Source organism: Anthonomus grandis, chromosome 14, assembly GCF_022605725.1.
Source record: "Anthonomus grandis grandis chromosome 14, icAntGran1.3, whole genome shotgun sequence".
Classification (NCBI taxonomy): Eukaryota; Metazoa; Arthropoda; class Insecta; order Coleoptera; family Curculionidae; genus Anthonomus; species Anthonomus grandis.
Window position 1 is genome coordinate 4,886,896 of NC_065559.1, and position 21,973 is coordinate 4,908,868.

Genomic DNA, 21,973 nt, shown 5'->3' on the forward strand with positions numbered 1-21,973 from the left:
CTGACACGCTGTGAAAAAATCAAAACAATAACGTGACATTTGTTTGACAAATGACATTGACAAACACAATTTAACAAATCTAAGGTAGTATCCAGAAAGGCGCGGAATACCGAAACGGAATAAATATCAGTTGTCAATACTAAGATTTTATAATTTTATTGTACGAATTAGTACTACTAGAAAAAAGTACATTTTCCTTTTATTGTTTGATTTTTCTTTGCTCTTTATGCTATGTTTTGTTGAATTCAAAAATATAAATAAAAAACGGTTAGTTACGTAAGCACAATCGGTGGTCTGTGAGACTTTGACAATTGACGTTTCAAAATTTCAAAAGACGCGGGAAAGTTACAGGCAAGTGGCAACAGTAAGAATGACCATAAATAACATTATAAAAGAATTTGATTAATAATATTATATACAGTAATAAATATGTTGAAAGACAAAATAGTGTATATTTATAATACAGAATTAATTAAACAGTGTGATAAATTGCCTTCGATGTCAAATAGGGTGAGAAATTTTGGATTATTAACTATTAACAAATAGATAATATATTTGCATATTTTATTACTTAATTTACATACTTGAATTCAAAAATGGGTTCTCTTTGGTTGAAATCAAAAGTAAATTTTTAATATATACCAGATCTTGAGTTCCTGTCTGGTTTGGTAATGATAGGGCAATTCTTACTGAAGATATTGGCTGTTAGTATTGCAAAAAAGCAGAAAATGCTATAAAAATTATTATGTATGTATATCAATCAAGTCTTTCTCTCAGTATGTCCATAAGTGAAAAGCAGACTTTCCACTCATGTATAATTTGTTGCTTGATGCAGACTGGTTGTCCGTCTTGCAGTCTTCTGATGTTGACAGCGCTTGCAAGGAACTTTACAAAAGACTTGATTCAGCTTTTGCTGCTTCAGCACCTTTTAAACAATGAAGATGATTTCCAGTATGGTTTTCAAAACAAATTATTTCTAATATCTTTAAGAAGGAAAAAGCATATCGTGATTATAGATCCTCTCCAACTGAATTTAATCTTTCCAGATACAACAGGATTCGTCAGACGGTAAAATCTAAAGCCCGTGAGGCTATAACTCATTTGTGACCCAAGCCGAGAAGAATATTGTCACTGATCCCTCATCGTTTTGGTCTTTTGTTAGAGCTAAGAAAGGTCACTCTTCACTTCCATCTATCATGTGCGATGCCAATGGTAATTCTTTTCAAGGAACAGAAAATATTGTGCCAGCTTTTGCCAAACCTTTTCAGAATGCCTATAAAGATCCAATCAACCTCGCAGAAACCTATCCTTCTTCTAATTCCTCAGACCTCATTGACATTCTTCCATCAATTACCCCTGAGATTCTTACATATTTTCTGCTTCTTGGCATTGTCTTTGCAATATTCTGTTCTGGTACTGCTGGTGATTGGTGGTTCGTGAGTAATTGTGATTTTCAGTGAAAACAAAAGAAATTCTCAGATAACAATACGTTTTTTTTTTTGTGCGTCTATGAGAATCAATACCTGAACATTCTTGGTATTTATTTTGCCGCTCTGCTTAAGCCAACGAGTTTGAAGAATTGGATTTGTTGACTTTTAATAATAATTTCCAAGTCAACGTGTTTTCGGATTTGGAGTTTTTGGGAGCCTGTTAAATTGCTATTCTGATCTATATCATGGCTTGCGGAAGGTGTGGTGCAAGTCTAACAGATAGAGAGGTAAAATATAAGATTGTTTGCGACTTCTGTAGTGTCGTGCATTGCTTATCATGTTCAAAATTTACTACATCAGAGGCTCAGGTCACTCAAATGAAAACTAGAGTCATGTGTTTTGTGTGTTCTGTGTGCAAACCCAGCTTGCGGATAACCAGCACGGACAACAGCTCCCCAACAAATGCTGCTATTTTTCTGGAAGCTCAAATGAAATCCTTTCAAAACACAATCACCAACCAAATTTCTTGTGGTTTTCATGATGCTAATATTGCATTCCAGGAGAGTCTTATAAGATTGGTCGAGAAAGGAATCGGAGGAAAGAGCGTTTCCGCCTCAAACAGTGATTCTGAATTGTTAAAACTACTACAAGCAAAAAATGAAGCGCTAGAGGCCAGGTTGACAATACTGGAAGTGGATTTAAACATGCTCAAGGATCTTATTCCATCAAAGTCATCCTGCCCCCCAACTAATATAACTTCTCTAACATCTTTGTCTCCGGACAATACTGTGTCTTTGCCGTTAGAAACAGAAACAGTAGCCCATACCTACGCAAAAAGGGTTGATCCAATCAGATCAAGGCCTAGTAGCTCTTCAATGGCTGGCGCCAATTCTGAAGCAAAATCACAGAATAGGTCGACACCACAATCAATCCATCGAACTAACCCTGGCAGACAAACAGTCATCATTGGGACTTCTTCTGAAGCTTCTTCACTATCTGCAGCTGATAGACGTCAGTGGTTGTATTTGGGCAGATGCAATCCGGACACTACTGAGCAGCAGATTCTAAATTACCTTGAGAAACAACTAAACATCTCAGATGTTAAATGTGCCATATTGGATAAGAATGAGGATGTTGTATCCTTTAGGATAGGGGTAAAAGAGTCCCTACTGAAGGGACTACTTGACCCGAACCTCTGGCCAGCCGGTATAGCGGTCAAGGAATTTCGTCCCAGGCGCACTCAGGGCCGTGGGGCGAATTTTCAGTTAGACCCAACACTGTCTCAGCGCCCACAGTAGACGATGTATCGTTCTTTTATCAGAACGTGAGGGGCTTAAAAACTAAACTAAAGGGATTTCTCTGTGCGGCCCAAGCAGAAGACTACCACATTCTTGCCCTAACTGAAACTTGGCTGGATCCTACAGTCAACGACGGTGAATTCCTTAGCTCCAACTACTGTGTGTATAGAACGGACCGCAACACTAGTAACAGTTCAAAAAGTAGAGGCGGGGGTGTGCTCCTAGCAGTGAGCAACACCCTAAAATCCCATCGTTTGCCAACTGCTGACAACTCACTTGAAGAAATCTGGATCTCTGTGCGTCTTGGTGATGGCGAGGATTATTGCATTGGCTGCATTTATGTTCCTCCATCCATGGATCTATCTGTGTATGCAGCGCATTGTGCCTCTGTTACCAAAGCTTGCGAGAGCTTTAATAATGTTCTTATTGTTGGTGACTTTAACCTTTCTAATATTTCATGGTTACCTAGTGATGATCATTATGGCTTAACCCCAAATAATGTTACATCTGATAAAGAAAATCTTTTATGTGACACATTCACTTTTCTAGGTTTAATGCAGCTCAATGCAGTGGTTAATGATCATGGAACAATTCTTGACCTTTGCTTTACAACTTTTCATTCCACTTTAACAACTAAATGTAATGGTTTAGTCGGGTCAGATCCTTACCATCCTGCTCTTGAGCTGCAACTACCCAATAGTAAGTCCAATTACCTGGAACTACCTATAACTTATTTTTACAACTTTAATCAAGCAGATTTTGTGTCTATAAATAACTACTTTTCTACATACAACTGGATGTCAATAATTGTTAACGATAACTTAAATACCACTGTTGCAAACTTCTATTCTGTTGTTTATGATTGTTTGAATCTGTTTGTGCCAATAAAAAAACACTCTCCCAAGAAACATTATCCACCATGGTTTTCTAGAGAACTAAAAAGTCTAGTTATTCAGAAAAAAATAGCACATAGAAGGTACAGACAGTCAGGATCAAATACTGATTACTTAAGTTTTAGTGTTCTGCGCTCAGAATGCCGTTCATTATCTAGTGAATGCTACAGACATTACATTGAAAGAGCCGAAAATGCAATAGAGAACGATAGCAAGACCTTTTGGAAATTTGTAAGACTTCAGTCCAATCAAAGCGATTCTACCGTTCCAGATGAGATGTTCCTTCATGATCTCAGGGCCGATACTGGTATTTCTATTGCAAATCTCTTTGCCACCCACTTTTTATCTGTATTTAACAAGAATACTAACCCTTCTAATGCCTCTGACGGTCTCGATACCTCATGTAAATTTAACCATATCAACCACGTGTTCCTTAGTGCTACTACAATTGAAACAGCATTAGCTAAACTGGACAGCAGAAAGGGAGCGGGTCCCGATGGAATTCCAAACAGGCTTTTGAAAGAATGCAGCCATTCCCTTTTCCTTCCACTTTTTCATATTTTCAATTTGTCCCTAACTTCTGGAACTTTTCCAGAGAACTGGAAGCTATCTCATGTATGTCCTATTTATAAATCTGGGAATAAGAGTGACATAACTAACTATCGTCCCATTAGTATCCTCTCTGCAATTCCTAAACTGTTCGAGCACTGTGTAGAGGTGGTTCTATCTGGCACATTTCAGGAAATAATTGGAGATCAGCAGCATGGATTCACCAGAGGTCGTTCTGTGGATACAAACTTGTTTGTTTTTAGCAACTATATCTTTAAATCTTTTGCCGACGGTAATGAAACACATGCGATATACACGGACTTTAGTAAGGCCTTCGATAGGGTCAACCATAATATTCTTATCTCTCATATTTCAGATCTCGGCATCAGCGGATCTCTTTTACTTTGGATCAAGTCTTATCTGATGGATAGAGAGCAGCGTGTTAAAATTGGTGGTTTTTTGTCCAACCCATTTTTGACAACTTCAGGGGTCCCTCAGGGCTCCCATTTGGGACCATTGTTATTCAGTCTCTTTATCAATCACCTCGGCTCCCTACTGGAGTCTGAGTTTTTGCTCTTCGCTGATGATTTGAAAATTTTTCGGCGGATTTCCTCCTTTCAGGATCAGTTGGTGCTTCAGAGAGATATAAACAGAGTGTTTTCCTGGTGTAAGTCGAATGAAATGTCATTGAATGTTAAGAAATGTGGGTTTATGAGGTTTACTCGTTTAAGGGTCTCCCCTCCTTGTCAATATGTTATTGATGGTATCCCCTTGAAGGAGCTTGACTCAGTCAAGGATTTGGGTGTCTTTCTGGACCCGAGTCTTACTTTCTCCCACCACTTCGAAAATACTGTAAATAGAGCTAATAAACTGCTTGGTTTTATCAAAAGATCTTGCAAAGACTTTACTAATGTGTCAGCATTGAAGACACTATATATTTGCCTGGTGAGATCTCTTCTCGAATTCTCCAATATTGTTTGGTCACCTCATTTTCTGATTCACATTGAGAGGCTTGAAAATATCCAGCACAAGTTTATCAGGTTTGCCAGATATACTCTTATGAAGTCAGGCCTGGATCTTACCTGTTCAGAGACCATGTCCTACCTGAGCATAAACTCCTTATCAAGTAGAAGGCAGTTCTTTGATGTTTGCTTTGCATTTAAGGTTCTGAATGGTATTGTTAGAAGTCCGGAATGTCTGTGCCTTTTCTCTTTGCATGTATCTTCTTACACAACACGAGGTCAGGCGCTTCTCCACATTCCCTTTTGCAGAACATCCTATCTACTAAACAGTCCTATAAATAGAATAGCTTCTACAGTGAATAGATTTGCAAAAGATCTTGATTTTTTCAGTACATCTTTAAATAAATTTAAGTCGTCAGCTAGGGCAACTATCTTGGGATAGTGCCCTACTCCCACTCTTTGGATTATGTTTAGTACAGTATTGTTTATTAGTATTATAGTTTTACTTAAGACTACTGTTAATTATTAATAAGTACTTGAAATGTTATATACGTTGATGAATAAATAAATAAATAAATAAATAAATTATTGCTGCTAGTCGGAGGCTAAAAAACAAGTTGACAGCCGGTCCAGATGGTGTTCCAAGTTTTGTGGCTAAAGACTGCATGTTTGTCCTTTGTCAGCCTTTATGTCATATTTTTAACCTTATTTTGAAAACTGGCAAATTTCCAGGCGTCTGGAAATGTGCTAAAGTAATACCAATTCACAAAAAAGACGATATAAACAGAATCGACAACTACCGACCTATCTCCATACTTTGCAATTTTTCCAAAACTTTTGAAACTATTGTTTATAACTGAATTCTTCCCCAAGTTCAATCACTACTTTCTATAGATCAGCACGGTTTTATTCCTAAAAGGTCGTGCATCACTAACCTCTGTAATGTGACTCATTTTATTTCTTCAGCCCTCGATAGAAAAAGTCAGGTTGATGTGGTGTATACTGATTTCAGTAAGGCTTTCGATCAGACAAATCATAGCATTCTGCTGGAAAAATTGAACAAGCAATTCAACTTCTCAGAAAGGCTAATTTCGTTGCTTTCGTCATACCTTATTGACCGTCTACAGTTTGTTGAGGTGGAAGGTTGCAGATCTAATACCTTTATTTGAACTTCTGGAGTCCCACAGGGATCCAATGTCAGCCCACTTCTTTTTATCTTTTATATTAATGATCTTATAGAACTGATTTCCTGCCTTAGACTAGCTTATGATCTGCTGAAAATATTTTGGTGTATCTTGGACTGCTTGTTCTTACTAACTTGGACCTAATTAGGGGGTGGTGCAGTCGAAATCAGTTATGTCTTAATATCTCGAAATGCTGTGTGATCTCCTTTCACCGAACCAAGGATCCTGTTTTGTTTAATTACAATATAGACAATCAAATCCTCTGTTCTATTAAAGATCTAGGGGTTGTATTCGACGATAGGCTCACATTTGTGCCACATATTGAACAGACAGTGTCCTCCTCGTTGAGACTTCTGGGTTTTGTCATTCGAAATAGCCGACTCTTTAACAACTCAAACTCAATAAAACTATTGTACTTTTTCTTTGTTTGATCAAGACTGGAATACGGTTCCTTGTTGTGGTGTCCTTTCTATGAATGCCATGTTGGCTACATCGAGACTGTTCAGAGAAGGGTTTTAAAGTTTCTTATGTTTCGTGAGGATGGAATATATCCTGTTAGGGGACATGATCATGATCTGATGTTAGATAGATTTAATCTGCCATCTCTGGCCATGAGAACAATTCATTTTGTAACATTCTTATGGAAGTTGGTCAATAATCAAATAAATTCTCCTCCTCTCTTGAACGATATTCTATTTCATGTACCACGATTTGCTTCTAGAGCAAATATCACTTTTGCTTTAGATCGCGCCAGAACTAACATTAGGTTTCAGGATACGTCTCTGACAAACCAACAGTTACCATAATTCCTTTTCTCTTCCTTTTTTCCCTTGTCCCATGAATCCCTGGCTTTGTTCATTCTAATGTTAATTTACATCTCCTTTAATTTTGATATATACATGATGTTACTATAGTAATTTAAGTTTTCCTTATTTTTCTTTCTTTTTGTTATTTAATTTATAGTAATTTAATACTTTCAAAACATTAATTGTAGATTTTCCCGTAACTGCGCTTTACCTGTTGGAAATAAACTGCTAAATAAATAAATTACTAAACAAAGAGTCCTAACTTGTTGTAGTCACCAACTTCAACGTTCACCAACAACTACGAAAAAAGCCTTTAAAGCACTGGGATTTTTCATAAGTAACATTAAGCATTTTAAAATCTGCTTATATTGCAATAGTTGGACCCCACATTGAATATGCTTCTCAAATATGAATGCCTTTGAATCTGTGCATATAAATCAGATAGAAAAGTTCAATAAAAGATTTCTGCAGTATCTTTACATCATAAATAATAACTGCTATCCATACATGGTTTCTTATCGAAGTACACCGGATAGTTTTTCATTTAATACTCTCTTAGTTAAAAGAAACATGCAGGCTGTAATATTTTCATATAATATATTAAATAACCTTAATTATTAAAACTGTAACCTAGTCAATTTTATCTGATTAAATGTCCCTAAACTTAATCGAAGACTTCTAAATAAGTAAAAACTCTTTAATGTAGATCTTAATTATAATTTATCTCCCTTTAATCGCATGTTTATTGAGTTGATGAGACCAGAATAGATATAGGGAACTAAAATATTTGCTTTTGATATTTTAATTAACTTTGGTGGAAATATCATCCAGTCCAGGCAATATTGTATATAATTAATTCATATTGTAAAAAATTTGGTTACTACCCAGAAAGAGGCTTTGATAATTGGACTCTGCTTCATATATTTCAGTGATAAATACATGTATCATTTTCCTTTCGAAAATTATTAGAAATGAGGTGGATTGTCCCAAGATTTAATCCGAAATTTACTTTTCATTTAAAGCTCGACAAAGTTTCTATCTGGATTTTACTGGCGTTAATAATTTCAAGGCTTCACCTTTATATAAAATGTGTTCTTTATTCAATAAATGTAATATTTTAAGTTTGGTATCTGTAATGTGGTTTAAATTTTTATTGCAGGCTTCTATCGTTCAAGACCTGATAAGCAGCTACAATCTATTGTCTCATCAAAGTATTGTTGCAGTTCAAAGTGAAAATGCCACTGAAGACGAATTATTGTCTTTTCATGCTTCTGATTATGTTAATATGCTCAAGTCTCTAAACTCATTTGATACGAACATGGATGACGTTAAAGGTAAGTTAACCTGAACAAACTCCCTTTAATACCACCACCACTTTATTTCAGAGGAACATTTAGAGTATGGTCTAGGTTATGACTGTCCTATACTAAATAACATATTTGATTTTGTGTCCTGTGTTACTGGTAGTTCAGTATCAGGGGCTAAACTATTGGCTGCTGAAAAGTGTAAAACTGTGATAAATTGGTTTGGTGGCTGGCATCATTCGCAAAGGTAATATTTCAAGCATTAAAATTTATATGTATTTCAATTTTTACTATTTCTAGGGATAGTGCTTCTGGATTTTGCTATGCAAATGATATTGTGATCGCCATACAGCTTTTATATATGAAGTTTGAAAGGATTCTTTATGTTGACTTGGATATTCACCATGGTAAGGTAATTAGGAAGTATTAGCTTTTTTGTTACAATATACATTTTTTTAAACAAAACAAGATAAAATAATTACACATTATAACACAATGAGAGCAATATAAAAATTAAAAAGGATCACTATAGAATTCTAAGATGGAGGGGAGTTATAGAGCAGAATTATTTTATCTTATTGTTGTAGGTGATGGAGTACAAAATGCCTTTCAATACAGTAACAAAGTATTGACCTTGTCCTATCATAAGTATTGTCCAGGATTCTTTCCAAATACGGGAAATATAGATGATATAGGGGCCGGAAAAGGAAAATATTTTTCGTTAAATATACCCCTGAAAGAAGGAGTTAGTGATAAGACCTATATAGAGATATTTAGCAAAACTTTTCCTCTGTAAGTATGCACTTTTTTATAATTTATTTAAAACATTTGGTCAATCAATACCAACATTAAATTGTTACATTATACAAAAATTTTTACGTTTGCTATTGTAATTATATTAGGCACCTAGAAAACCTAATTTATGTATGTACCATAATAACCATAATACTAAGAGTTTAACAATAAAAACTAACTGTATAAATATTAAAATAAGATAGAGTGTGCACCATTTGCTCAAACTCATAACAAAACTTAATTAGCTTGATAATTGAATTTAAAAAAAAAGAAGTTTTATTACTCAATATATTGATTTTTATTACTTGATACATTTCTTATTAAAAGCTTTTCTATTTTCTGTCATCCATACTGTTGTGACGAAATGTTGTATTTAGCAGTAAGGTAGTGAAATGACTAAAGGTTTAGGTTTAGTACTCTTGGGAATCTATAAGTTTCCTTCAACATTAAACACCTATTTCAGGGTTTTTGTCTATAGAAGAACAAACACTTAAAATATATAAAGATCGAATTGCCAGTATTCTTTCACTGTAAAGTATGTTGGAAACACTTTATCTTTTCTAAAAATGATTTTAAGAATGTAACTTTGGATTGTCTTTAAAGCATATTTGTAAGAACTTTCCTATACTATTATTATCAAAATAATCTGGGAAGCATCAACGTTGGAAATGTCAAAGTAGGGCACATTATCACACGTCGACGAGTGGTTAATGAAATTTGATTGTATAAATGCCTCACCAAAGAACAATGCAAAAGCATCAACTATGTCTTGTGGGTCTTTAATTACTATAATATTAATTATAGCTAGATGGATCCAAAGAAATATTCCTTTCGGTGTTTGATATATACAGGGTGTTTCAGAACTATGGGATCAAACTTCTAGGGGTTGTTCAGTGCAACAGTAGAACCCATTTGAGTATAGGAACCCATGTCCGGAAATGTGTCACTACGCCACTACGGCCCTAAGACGCGTTTAAATTTAGAAAAAATATTAATTACCTAAATAGGATCTGCTGCATTTATTTTTACCTTTTGTATAAGATACCATCACAACTATTGTTCAAAATGTCTTCCTCCAACCTCAATACACCGATTTAAACGCCGCACATGATTTCGGCGGACTACACTAAAAATTTGATCCTCGTTTTGAATAATTTCAAATGCTGCTGTTATTCGTCCAATTAAGTCTAGCTCTGATTCTACTGGAGTTTCGTAGACTAAAGACTTTACATGTCCCCACAAGAAAAAATCGAGCGACGTTAAATCGGGTGACCTAGGAGACCAAGAAACTGCTCCACCTCTGGCAATCCAACGGTGCCCAAAACGCTGAGCCAAATACTCGCGTACTTGTACAGCAAAGTGAGCCGGCGCTCCATCATGCTGAAACCACATTTGCTGTCTAGTGGAACATTTTCAAGGAGTTCTGGGAGAACTTCCTCCAAGAAGCGCAGATAAATAGGTCCTGTTAACCGTTCCGGTAGAAGGTATGACCCAATTAAATAATCATAAACAATGCCTGCCCATACGTTGACAGACCAACGATTCTGATGTTTTCTTGGAAAAATTGCATAAGGTCCCAAACATGGCTATTCCTACTATTAAAAATACCGTCTCTTGTGAAAGAGGCTTCATCGGTCCGCAAAACATATCGTAAAAAATTTGGTTGTGCAATGATGTGATCCAGAAGCCATCGACAAAATTGAACTCTAGGATGATAATCGGCTGCAGTCATACCTTGAACTTTCTGGAAGTGGTAAGGAAGGAGTTGTTGCTCGTGTAGTACCCGCCAGACAGAAGCGTTACTCGTATTCATATTCTTAGCGACGTCACGTGTGCTATTTGATGGTTCATCGGCAACTCGCTGAAACACCTCTTCTTCAAATTCGACCGTTCTTACGATTCGAGCAACACCAGTATCGTGCATCTTGGTCTTAAACATGCCTGTCTCAGCGAGCCGCCGATGAACCGCAATAAACTTTTTGTATCCAGGATGCTGTCGTTCGGGATAACGTTTATGATACAACCGCGATGCTGCTCGTGCATTGCAGTTTGTTGCTCCGTATGCCAAATGCATATGCGCCAATTCTTGATTGGTAAAGTTTTCCATTAGCAATAAATGTTTAAAAATTGTAAGCTATAAAATTTTTAAACATGACATTGAGAATTGACATTGATAAGCGTTGGTTTTGTTATGGTATCATGTACAAAAGGTAAAAATAAATGCAGCAGATGCTATTTAGGTAATTAATGTTTTTTATAAATTTTAACGCGTATTAGGGCCGTAGTGGCGTAGTGACGCATTTCCGGACATGGGTTCCTATACTCAAATGGATTCTTCTGTTGCACTGAACAACCCCCAGAAGTTTGATTCCATAGTTCTGAAACACCCTGTAAACTTATATTCATTGCGTATTTGTAGTTTGATAAGGCGTCTAAGAGAATGGAATTTATTTTGAAAGAATGGAGAATTGTACATTTTAAAGTCCTTGAAAGCCTTTTCTTTCCTATAAATGTTCTTAATCAATTCTCAAGAATAATAATTTGGAAATCTTCTCTTACGTTGCTGCTTAAGAGGAATGTGTGCGGCAAATATGCCATTCAATATATCATATAGGGCTCGACATGCATCATTAACGTTAGAGGATAAATACACAGTAGACCAGTCAGCTTCAAGGATCGAGTCATAAAGGAGGTGGAAGTTGGCCTTTCTAAAATTAAAAGAATGAGATAAGTTTTTATTAAGCTGAAAATTATGGGCACGTTGGCCTGAGACAGTAAAATCAATTTCCATTGCAGGGTGATGCGAATCATCCAAGACAAAAGGCACGTCACTACGCGAAACAGTACAGGTGAAGTTAGATAAAACAAGATCCAATAGTCTGTTATTATAGTTTAGGATGTGATTACACTGAACAAGATTAAAAGTGTTAGCAAAATTATTCACAGCAATAGACTTTTGACTAACATGATTACCTGTAGGTGAGTCAATAGAGAATTCAGACACGTTAAAATCGCCCACTATTATTACATTATGGTTTAGCTTTGATATTAAAAGTGTAAACTGATCCAGAAATTGCTCGAAAATTACAGATGTGATAGATGGTGGGAGGTACAAAACAATCATGTAAAATATCTGTAACCTAATAGTAAATTTACAGCCAACAACATCGATAGAGGGCGCAATACTGTTGCAAAAATCAGACAAACTAATTTTTTCAGACACAATGTTTTTAGAAACTGCACAGAGAACTCCGCCACCACGTGTGGCATTAACGGATTCAAATTTTCGGTCCGACCGGTAAACATCATAAGTCTTTGGAAATATTTCACCACTAGATATCTCTGGCCTCAACCATGTCTTGGTGATGCATATAGTGTGAAAATCCTGAGCAATGGCGGCAAGAAAAAAAGTCTCGGTTTTAGTGTTAAGACCACGAACATTTTGATAAAAACAAGTTAAATTTAATGTGGAAAAAGGGCGCGGTTAGGCGTCTGTATTTTATAAGAACTTACTTTATTATAAATAACTAGTTATTCTGCAGATTAGGAGCTTCTGTTAAAATATATGCAATTTTTAGTGGGATTTTTTTATTAAAATGACTCATTTTAAGCGAACTTAATTCAACAGTAGCAACTAATATTGAGTCTATAAGATGTGCAATACCCAGATCAGATTTATATCTAGTATTATGTTCGTGAAATTGACTGTGTTGCAGATAATTTTCAGTATTTTTAAAAGCAAGTATGAAAAATGTATAACCGGGGAACCTTAATTTTCCATGCTGTAACAATTTCTCTAAAATTTTCCCTATTAAGCATAGCTTTATGCTACAACTTAAATATTCGAACACTATTCAGACCTCAACAGGTAAATGCATATAGCAAATCAGACACAATACCTGTATGGTCTTAATCTATAATCCTAATGGTAAGCCTAATTTAGGATTATAGAATTACTAGTAATAGTATTTAGGCTTGTAAAAATAAACATATTTTTAACCACCTTCTTTTTGAAGCATGAAAGTTTCATTTATTGCGTTTTTTGATTGCGTTTGAACTCCGTTCTTACAAAAGCCTTGTATTTTCCATCATGTATGATACTGTCAGTAGAGAGAATATTGATAATAATGAAAATACATGCGATTTTTAAATAAAGTGTTAAAAAAAATTCCGTTGAAATCAGTTAATTTTGACAAAAATTGCTAAGCTGCAGTTTTACCAAAATTGTAACGAGGAAGTAAAATATTTACGAGATCTCACAGCACCATTTCTAAATTAAAGCTTTTGAGACAACTATTTTTAAATTAAGTTAGAATAACTAATTGAATAAATAAATTGTAAACGTACGTCCTAGATTTTAAAATATTATCCCTTAAACAATCTTTTTTAGAATTTATGAAACATTTAAACCAAAAGCTTTAGTTGTCCAATGCGGAGCTGACGGACTAAATGAAGATCCTATAGGAGAGAGCAATTTGACTTTAAACGGCATCGGAACCTGCATTAAAACAATTTTAGGCTGTGATATACCTACGTTATTTTTAGGTGGAGGTAAGGTCACATTATAATATTGTCCAATGTAAGTAAAATACTCATTGCAGGTGGTTACAACTTACCCAATACCGCTCGCCTATGGACTTACCTAACATCGTTAATAGTAAACCAGGAGCTGGAAAATGACATTCCAGATTCTAGCAAGGTAAGACTAAATAAAACAAAATTTTTTGACGTTTAATAACTGATTTGAATTATTTTTAGTATTTTTGTGAGTACGGACCCAGTTTCGAACTGCATATAGCAGAAGGTAGGAAAAAAGACCACAATACCACCCAGCATATAAATTCCATGGTTGAAAAAATTACCTATTATTGCGACCTAATAAGTAAGTCTTGACACATTCTATTGGTGGTGTAATAAAACGCAGCAATTTTAATATGAATTATTTTTTATTTATTGGAAACATCAGCAAAGACCACCAAATACATTGAATCACATTTTTTTATTATTGAGTTATATTGTTAATCAGAGTACACTACACAAAACAATGCGAACTTAAATCTGAAAGAATACTAACTGTATTTAGTAAAATGGCATTCTTTCATGTAAGCAAACAAAGCTTAGCATGAGCATCTTTTAAAAAATAAATATTGAGATTTTTTTTTAAAGTGTGTTATTTGGAACAAGTTCTAAGGTTGCCTGCAAGTAGTAGAAAGCGTCTACAAGAGAGAAGTTTACTCTTTTTGATTGTTTTTAGATTTGACAATCAGCCTAACGATTTTCGAATCGTTTGCCATTTCCGAGAAATTATGGAGTTGTTCGGAGCCGAACTTAAAAATAATTATGGCTAAAAATACAAGAATGGCTAATTTACGGAAATCGCTTCACGGAGGTTTTCATCTGAAAAAGAAAGAAAATACATACAAATGACACATTCATTCGTTTTAAACAGTTTTGTTGAGAAGCTTTGAAAACTTTATAATATTATATTGTGATAGTCAACTTCTTGGTTATATTGTTAAGTGTAATCTTATGAAAACCCCATTTCCAGACATTTTTGTATTCTTAAGTTTCTGGAAATGGCGTTTGAACTTCTCAAATTTCTTTTATTCTTACTAAACTTTATAGCCGTTAATCTCATATAAATCCCTTCATTTCCCTAAGTATTATGTTTCAATAATAGGGAATTCAAAACAAAGATTTCTCGATGTTTTTTTTAAATTAAATATTTGAAATAAATTAATATTTTATTTACATGTCATAGGATGCTTATCTAAAACATTCACTGAATATATCTAAACTTTTAGACCTTGATGAGATGTGCCAGCAATTGTTATTAGGCCTACAACTGATTAAACCATAACTTCCTCTAGTTTTAACTGTTTATGAAAAATCCTTGAAATGTAACCCTAATCTACTTTTCCAGAACCCCTTGCATTTCCAGTTCGCTGGAAAGACTGTAAAGCCTTCTCTAATTTGATTTTTTTTACCCAAATTTTCCTTTTCTTTAACTTCCTTCCTATACAGGTCATTTTTGTTAGCCTTTAATCCCTGAAGTTCTTTGACTATCGGCAGATCATTTCCCTAAAAATTCTTTAAAAATTCTGTTTCAATCACAGGGAATTCACAATAAAAGATTCTCGAAGTTCTGGTTAAAACCAATTTTTGTTTTATTTAAATATTTAGTATAAATTAATATTTTATTCAGATATCTTCAGAATGAAATAGTCATAGATCATAACAAAACTTTCAAACCTTAATGGACCATTATTGGGTTATTCCAGCAATTGCTATTAGGTATACAACAGATGATGAGTAAGAGTTCATCTTCCTGTTCGAAGATTAAATTATAACTTCCTCTAGTTTGAACTGTTTATCGGAAATCCTTAAAATGTAACCCTAATCTACTTTTCTAGAACCTCTTGTATTCCCAATTCCCTGTAAAACCTTCTCTAAATTTGACTTTTTTTACCCAAATTTCCTTTTCTTTAACTTCCTCCCTATACAGGTAACTTTTGGTAATTTCCCATAACACCATTCACTTATACTGCTTGAAAGTTGAATTCACAACTTGCTCTAATCTTCGTTATTTTTACAACATACATGAAAAGTATCTACCATGTACATTTCCAGACATTGTTGTATTCCCAAATCTCTGGAAAGCGCGTTTGATGTCTTTCATTCCCACTAAATCGCTGTTTTTGTTTAGCACTGGCAAGTCCATGCCATTTGTGAATAAAAAGTGCATGTAACAATTCCTCAAAGTCTCATATCATTACTCGATGTAGCAACTTTTCTATTAAATTAAGAAATGACTTGCCGAGGGTTAAGGACTGTGTCACGGGGATCTTTTACTTTCATGCTCATGTAATTTTATTCGAAGTGCGCGATGTATTATGGTACAACCAATTTTCAATTATTTAATAATTAATTACACTGCTTGGGTCAACAATTAACCCGGCAAGTTTACAGTTTAGCATTAGACTATGTCAGAATCGACTAGTTTGTAACAATTCAGATCAGTAGCCAAAATTTCGCGGTCGTCTCCAGCACTGTCATTTTCACTTAGATGGAGCAGTTAATAAACATAATTACAGGTACTGGGCTCCTGAAAACCCACGTAATATCCATGAGCGTCCTGTAAATTCTGAAAGTCACAGTATGATGTGCTATTGGTCCATATTTTTTCGAAGTAGCCGCACCGTCACCGTTAATTGTAATCGCTACGTTCACATGATCCAATTTTTTTTAAAAGGGCAAATTCAAGAAATGTGTGGTTGCAGCAAGATAGTGCCTCGGCACATACTACCAACAGGTTAGCTCATTTCACTTTTGGAGATGTGCCGTGGCCGGCAAGGTTTCCAGACCTGTCAATGTGTGATTTTTTCGAGGGGGGTATCTAAAGAGTCGTGTTTATGCTCAGAAGCATCGTAGTTTGATGAGTAGTAGTAATTCTCTAGGAAATCCTTACTATTCGTCGAGCGATATTAAGGAGGGATTCATCTTTATGAATCGAAAACTGCATCCAACTTGATGGTACCATCTTTATGGCATTATTTTCATACTTAATTCAGATTGTAAATGGAAGTTTCATTTTGATAGGTATTTTCTCGTAAATTTCTTGTCTAACATTTACTTCAAAATCGTCCTATTACCAGTTGTCACCCTGTATTACCAGTGGCTTTGGAAAGCCATTGATTGATTGGAAAACCATGGATTGACACGAGTTCGAGGCGATGTAATTTTCAACAAAATCTATCATGGAAAAAGACAAACAACCTGCAATAAAAGTACAGAAATTATGTAGTTCATAGGATCAATGCCATGTAAATATGAGTAAAATAGAATTAGCTATCAGTAATCCGCTGAAAATCTTGGGCAAAAATACCATAATGGTTGTTGTCAACTTAATTTCAAACATTACCGAACAGAACCTCTTGTATTCCCAATATCCTGGAAAGACTGTAAAACCTTCTCTAATTTGATTTTTTTACCCAAATTTTCCTTTTCTTAGTCTTCCTTCCTATACAGTTAATTTTTGTTAATTTTCCAAAACACCGTTCACTTATTCTGCTTGAAAGTTGACTTCACAACTCGCTCTAATCTTCGTTATTTTTACAACATACATGAAATGTATCTACCATGTACATTTCCAGACATTGTTGTATTCCCAAATCTCTGGAAAGCGCGTTTGAACTTCTTTTATTCCTTTCATTCCCCACTAAATCGCTGTTTTTGTTTAGCACTGGCAAGTCCATGCCATTTGTGAATAAAAAGTGCATGTAACAATTCCTCAAAGTCTCATATCATTACTCGATGTAGCAACTTTTCTATTAAATTAAGAAATGACTCGCCGAGGGTTAAGGACTGTGTCACGGGGGTCTTTTACTTTCATGCTCATGTAATTTTATTCGAAGTGCGCGATGTATTATGGTACAACCAATTTTCAATTATTTAATAATTAATTATACTGCTTGGGTCAACAATTAACCCGGCAAGTTTACCGTTTAGCATTAGACTATGTCAGAATCGACTAGTTTGTAACAATTCAGATCAGTAGCCAAAATTTCGCGGTCGTCTCCAGCACTGTCATTTTCACTTAGATGGAGCAGTTAATAAACATAATTACAGGTACTGGGCTCCTGAAAACCCACGTAATATCCATGAGCGTCCTCTAAATTCTGAAAGTCACAGTATGATGTGCTATTGGTCTATATTTCTTCGAAGTATCCGCACCGTCACCGTTAATTGTAATCGCTAGGTTCACATGATCCAATTTTTTTTAAAAGGGCAAACTCATGAAATCTGTGGTTGCAGCAAGATAGCACTTCGGCACATACTACCAACAGGATCTTTTCACTTTTGGAGATGTGCCGTGGCCGGCAAGGTTTCCAGACCTGTCAATGTGTGATTTTTTCCAGGAGGGTATCTAAAGAGTCGTGTTTATGCTCAGAAGCATCGTAGTTTGATGAGTAGTAGTAATTCTCTAGGAAATCCTTACTATTCATCGAGCGATATTAAGGAGAGATTCATAAAGAGGATCGAAAACTGCATCCAACTTGATGGTCACCATCTTGATGGCATTATTTTTCATACTTAAATCAGATTGTAAATGGAAGTTTCATTTTGATAGGTATTTTCTCGTAAATTTCTTGTCTAACATTTACTTCAAAATCGTCCTATTACCAGTTGTCACCCTGTAAAAAAAAAAACAGTTTTACGTGTCTGCGACTGGTTTCGCCCGTTCATCTGCATTTCTCTGCATGCCGGTCCCCCTTCTCGCATCAGCGCTGCCTCCCTATCTAAGTCGGTATCCCCATTCCCCATTGAGGGTATATAACTTCATGAGTGTGCATGTCTTTTTTTTTATTAATATTTTTCTTAGTGGTTTTTCTTGATTTTTTTTTTAATGTTTTTACATTCCTATTCAAATATAGGTTCTTTTAATTTTGGCTCATAAATATTTAAAATGTATTAAAACTGGAATGTTCTTTAAAAGGGTTGTCTCACTAGTACTACAGTTTACTGATGGTGCAGGCAAACGGTTGTATAAGTGAACACAAAAATGTAACTTGAGTATAAAACTGACAAATAAAATATTTTTGTATTTGTATTACCAGTGGCTTTGGAAAGCCATTGATTGATTGGAAAACCATGGATTTGACACGAGTTCGAGACGATGTAATTTTCAACAAAATCTATCATGGAAAAAACACAACCTGCAAGAAAAGTACAGAAATTATATATTTCATAGGATCAATACCATGTAAATATGACCTATATTATTATGAATAGAATTAGCTATCGGTAATCCGCTGAAAATCCTGGGCAAAAATACCATAATGGGTGTTGTCAACTTAAAACTAGCCTCATTTTACGATTTATCTAGGGCTTTTTATTGTGTGGAGCATAATATTCTTCTTCAAAAGCTCAACCACTACAAATTTTGTTCGAGAAGTCTGTCACTGCTACAGTCCTACTTGAGTGACCGAAGTCAGTTTGTTTGTTTTGGGAGATGTAGGTCTCAGAGTTTGTCGATTGAGCATGGAGTGCCTCAGGGATCCGTTCTCGGGCCTATCCTGTTTCTTATATTTGTTAATGACCTACCAACTTGTCACCCTGATTGCACTTTCTATTTGTATGCTGATGATACTACATCCCTGTGTACTAATAGGAGTTGCGCAAACATTTCGCTCAAGGCTCAAGAATCTTGTTCTCAGTTTAGAGACTGGGCCGTTTCCAATAGATTGTGCTTAAATGAGTCCAAAACTCAAAATATAATTTTTTCCCTTCGGGACGTTGATTCCCAGCAACAATCTTTAGGTGTGTCTGTGGATTTTCTGGGTGTTAGATTGGATAGTGGTTTGACGTGGCAAGGTCACATAGATGAATTGTCAACCAAATTATCAAGGTGTACTTTCCTGATTCGCAATTTGTCTGGGTCTGTCTCCGCAGGTACTCTCAGGACAGCTTACTTTGGATATTTTCACTCTCTAATGACGTATAACTTACTAAACTGGGGTCACTCAGCGCATATGCCCAGGATTTTTGCATTGCAACGTCGATGTCTGCGAGTGATTGCGCAGATTGGATACAGGGATTGTTGTAGGGTCCACTTCAGGCTTCTGAGAGTTCTCACCTTACCAAGCGCCTTCATACTTCTGTGCCTTGTATTCATTAGGGAAAACCTACCCAGGTTTGCGACTCATGCTAGCACTCACAGTCATGACACCAGAAATAGCGGCTCCTTGGTGGCACGATTTAGGAGACTCGAGCGTACCCGTAATGGCGTGTCTTATTATGGAATTAAGTTCTTTAATGTCCTGCCGGTCTCCGTTAAGGATTTGCCTCTTAATGCTTATAAGACAAAGGTAAAACATTTTTAGTCACCAATGCTTTTTATTCATTTGAGGAATTCCTGAGCTCAAATTTCAGTGCTATTGCATAGGCTGGGTCTCTTGACTTTTAGTGTTAAGTGTTTTTAAGCATTACTTTTTAGGCTTATATGTGTTTTATTTTTGTTCTTAGGTAAAACGAATTTTACAGTTTAATACTTTTATTTGGAGTTATATTTTTGACTGACTTGTGTAAAAGCTTTATACTTTTTGGCATGAATAAATAAATAAATAAATAAATAAATAATTTCAATCATTACCGAACTGTTGGTTTTGTTTTGTGATTTAAGCAAGGCCTTCAACTGTGTTACTCGTGCCATTCTTTTAATAAGCAAATATAGGATCAGATCTCTCGCTTGTGATGGAAGTTAATGTGTCCCACAAGAATCCATCTTGGGACCGTTACTATTCTTAATTTTCATAAATGACCTACCACCAATTATATTTTTTGCGGATGATACAATATCTAAAGCAAATTTTGAATAATTCATTAAGAAGGCAGTATTGGCACAGCGGAGGATAAGGTCACTCACTGAAGTCAGGTTTCTAGGTGTATACGTTGATCCTAAACTGAAATAAGACTAACGCATAGGAAATAAGTAGACTTGGAACGTCATTATTTATGCTCCGATATTTTCTCATTAATCAAGTCTTACAAGAGGTATTGTTGGAAGTATACTATTTACTATCCTGTACTGTTATGTATAAAGGGATTAACGGTGAACGTGTTTTCTGAGATTGATTGGAGTGTAACATTCTAATCACTTTTGTATTTTAACACTTATTTGTGTAGCACCCATAAACTATGATTATAATTGTCAAGAGAGAAACTATTATCTCTATCATCTAATATCATAATTAATTTATATCTAAAAGACTCATTGATTAAATACTTAGGTAGAACAATCTAGAAAAGTTTACATGACAGATTTTTCTTGGATTGTCGATCAAATTCAGGTTTGATTTAATAAATATAAGTTAGTTTTAGTGGTTGTGAGATAAGAGCCAACATACAACATAATACCGTCGTTCCGCTAGGAACACAAGGCCATTAAAGGAAAAAAAAGTTAGTTTTAACCCCTACTGTTAAAAATCACGTTCTTATTTCAAAGCTTTCAACAAATTTGCGTGTCCATAATAAAACTTACCTAAAGATCCTAATTTACATCATTACAAGCCAAACATACTCATATTGCAACATTGCGAAACAAAATATAAACATGTGATAGGGTGGTGCAATTCACACGTTATCAACTCCATAATTTTTCTTGGAAACTTCGGCCAACAAACGAAACGATCAAAAAAAAAAATACGTGCATGCAACACAACTAAGGAAAAAAACAAAAAAAGCCGAAACATTTTGTTGAACTTGTTTATTAAATAATTTTTTTTTATAAACAAATTTGACAAACTGCATTATACACATCTTGTAATTGGTTTAATGTACATTAAAATAAAATTAACTAAAAGACAATTGCACTACACATAATATATAAGAAATAAAAAATACTGTATGAGGGCGCATATGAAAGACCTTTTGTTATGTCAAATCAATAAAATAGTTTAATAAAAAAAACAGCCTTAAACCCACTAAGAATTATATATAAAATAGTTGAAGCTGGTGCACTTTAAGTAGCGTGTTTTTTTTTTAATAATAATTAATAAATAATACTAAATACAAAAGGCATAAAATATCTACAAAAATTGCGATGGTTAGTAAAAACAGTAACGTAGGTCTAAGGTTTAACTGATACATTGTATAGTGTGTGACAATGAAAATTCAACATCCAGTATAAGGATTATTAATAAAAAACTTGCAAATAATCTTTGGTATTTAAATTGAATATTGGAAGAGGTACG

The 21,973-nt window shown here is 34.9% G+C and overlaps 2 protein-coding genes across 3 annotated transcripts in view; one reads left to right on the forward strand and one right to left on the reverse strand.

Moving 5' to 3' along the window:
- The first annotated feature begins 78 nt into the window (after positions 1–78).
- On the forward strand, positions 79–14,160 carry LOC126744543 (histone deacetylase 8-like). Its single transcript, XM_050452003.1, has 8 exons — positions 79–510; positions 8,282–8,456; positions 8,508–8,673; positions 8,727–8,833; positions 9,014–9,218; positions 13,612–13,772; positions 13,823–13,920; positions 13,980–14,160. Exons 1-8 carry the CDS (start codon positions 430–432, stop codon positions 14,112–14,114), a joined length of 1,128 nt encoding a protein of 375 aa, XP_050307960.1. The 5' UTR covers positions 79–429; the 3' UTR covers positions 14,115–14,160.
- The window catches only part of LOC126744540 (kinesin light chain), a 73,519-nt gene continuing 65,694 nt past the window's right edge, over positions 14,149–21,973 (reverse strand). For both annotated transcript variants that reach the window (XM_050451995.1, XM_050451993.1), the window contains one exon: positions 14,149–14,618. In XM_050451995.1, coding sequence (XP_050307952.1) covers positions 14,589–14,618 — 30 coding nt within the window. In that variant the 3' untranslated portion in view covers positions 14,149–14,588. The remainder of the gene's footprint in view (positions 14,619–21,973) is intronic.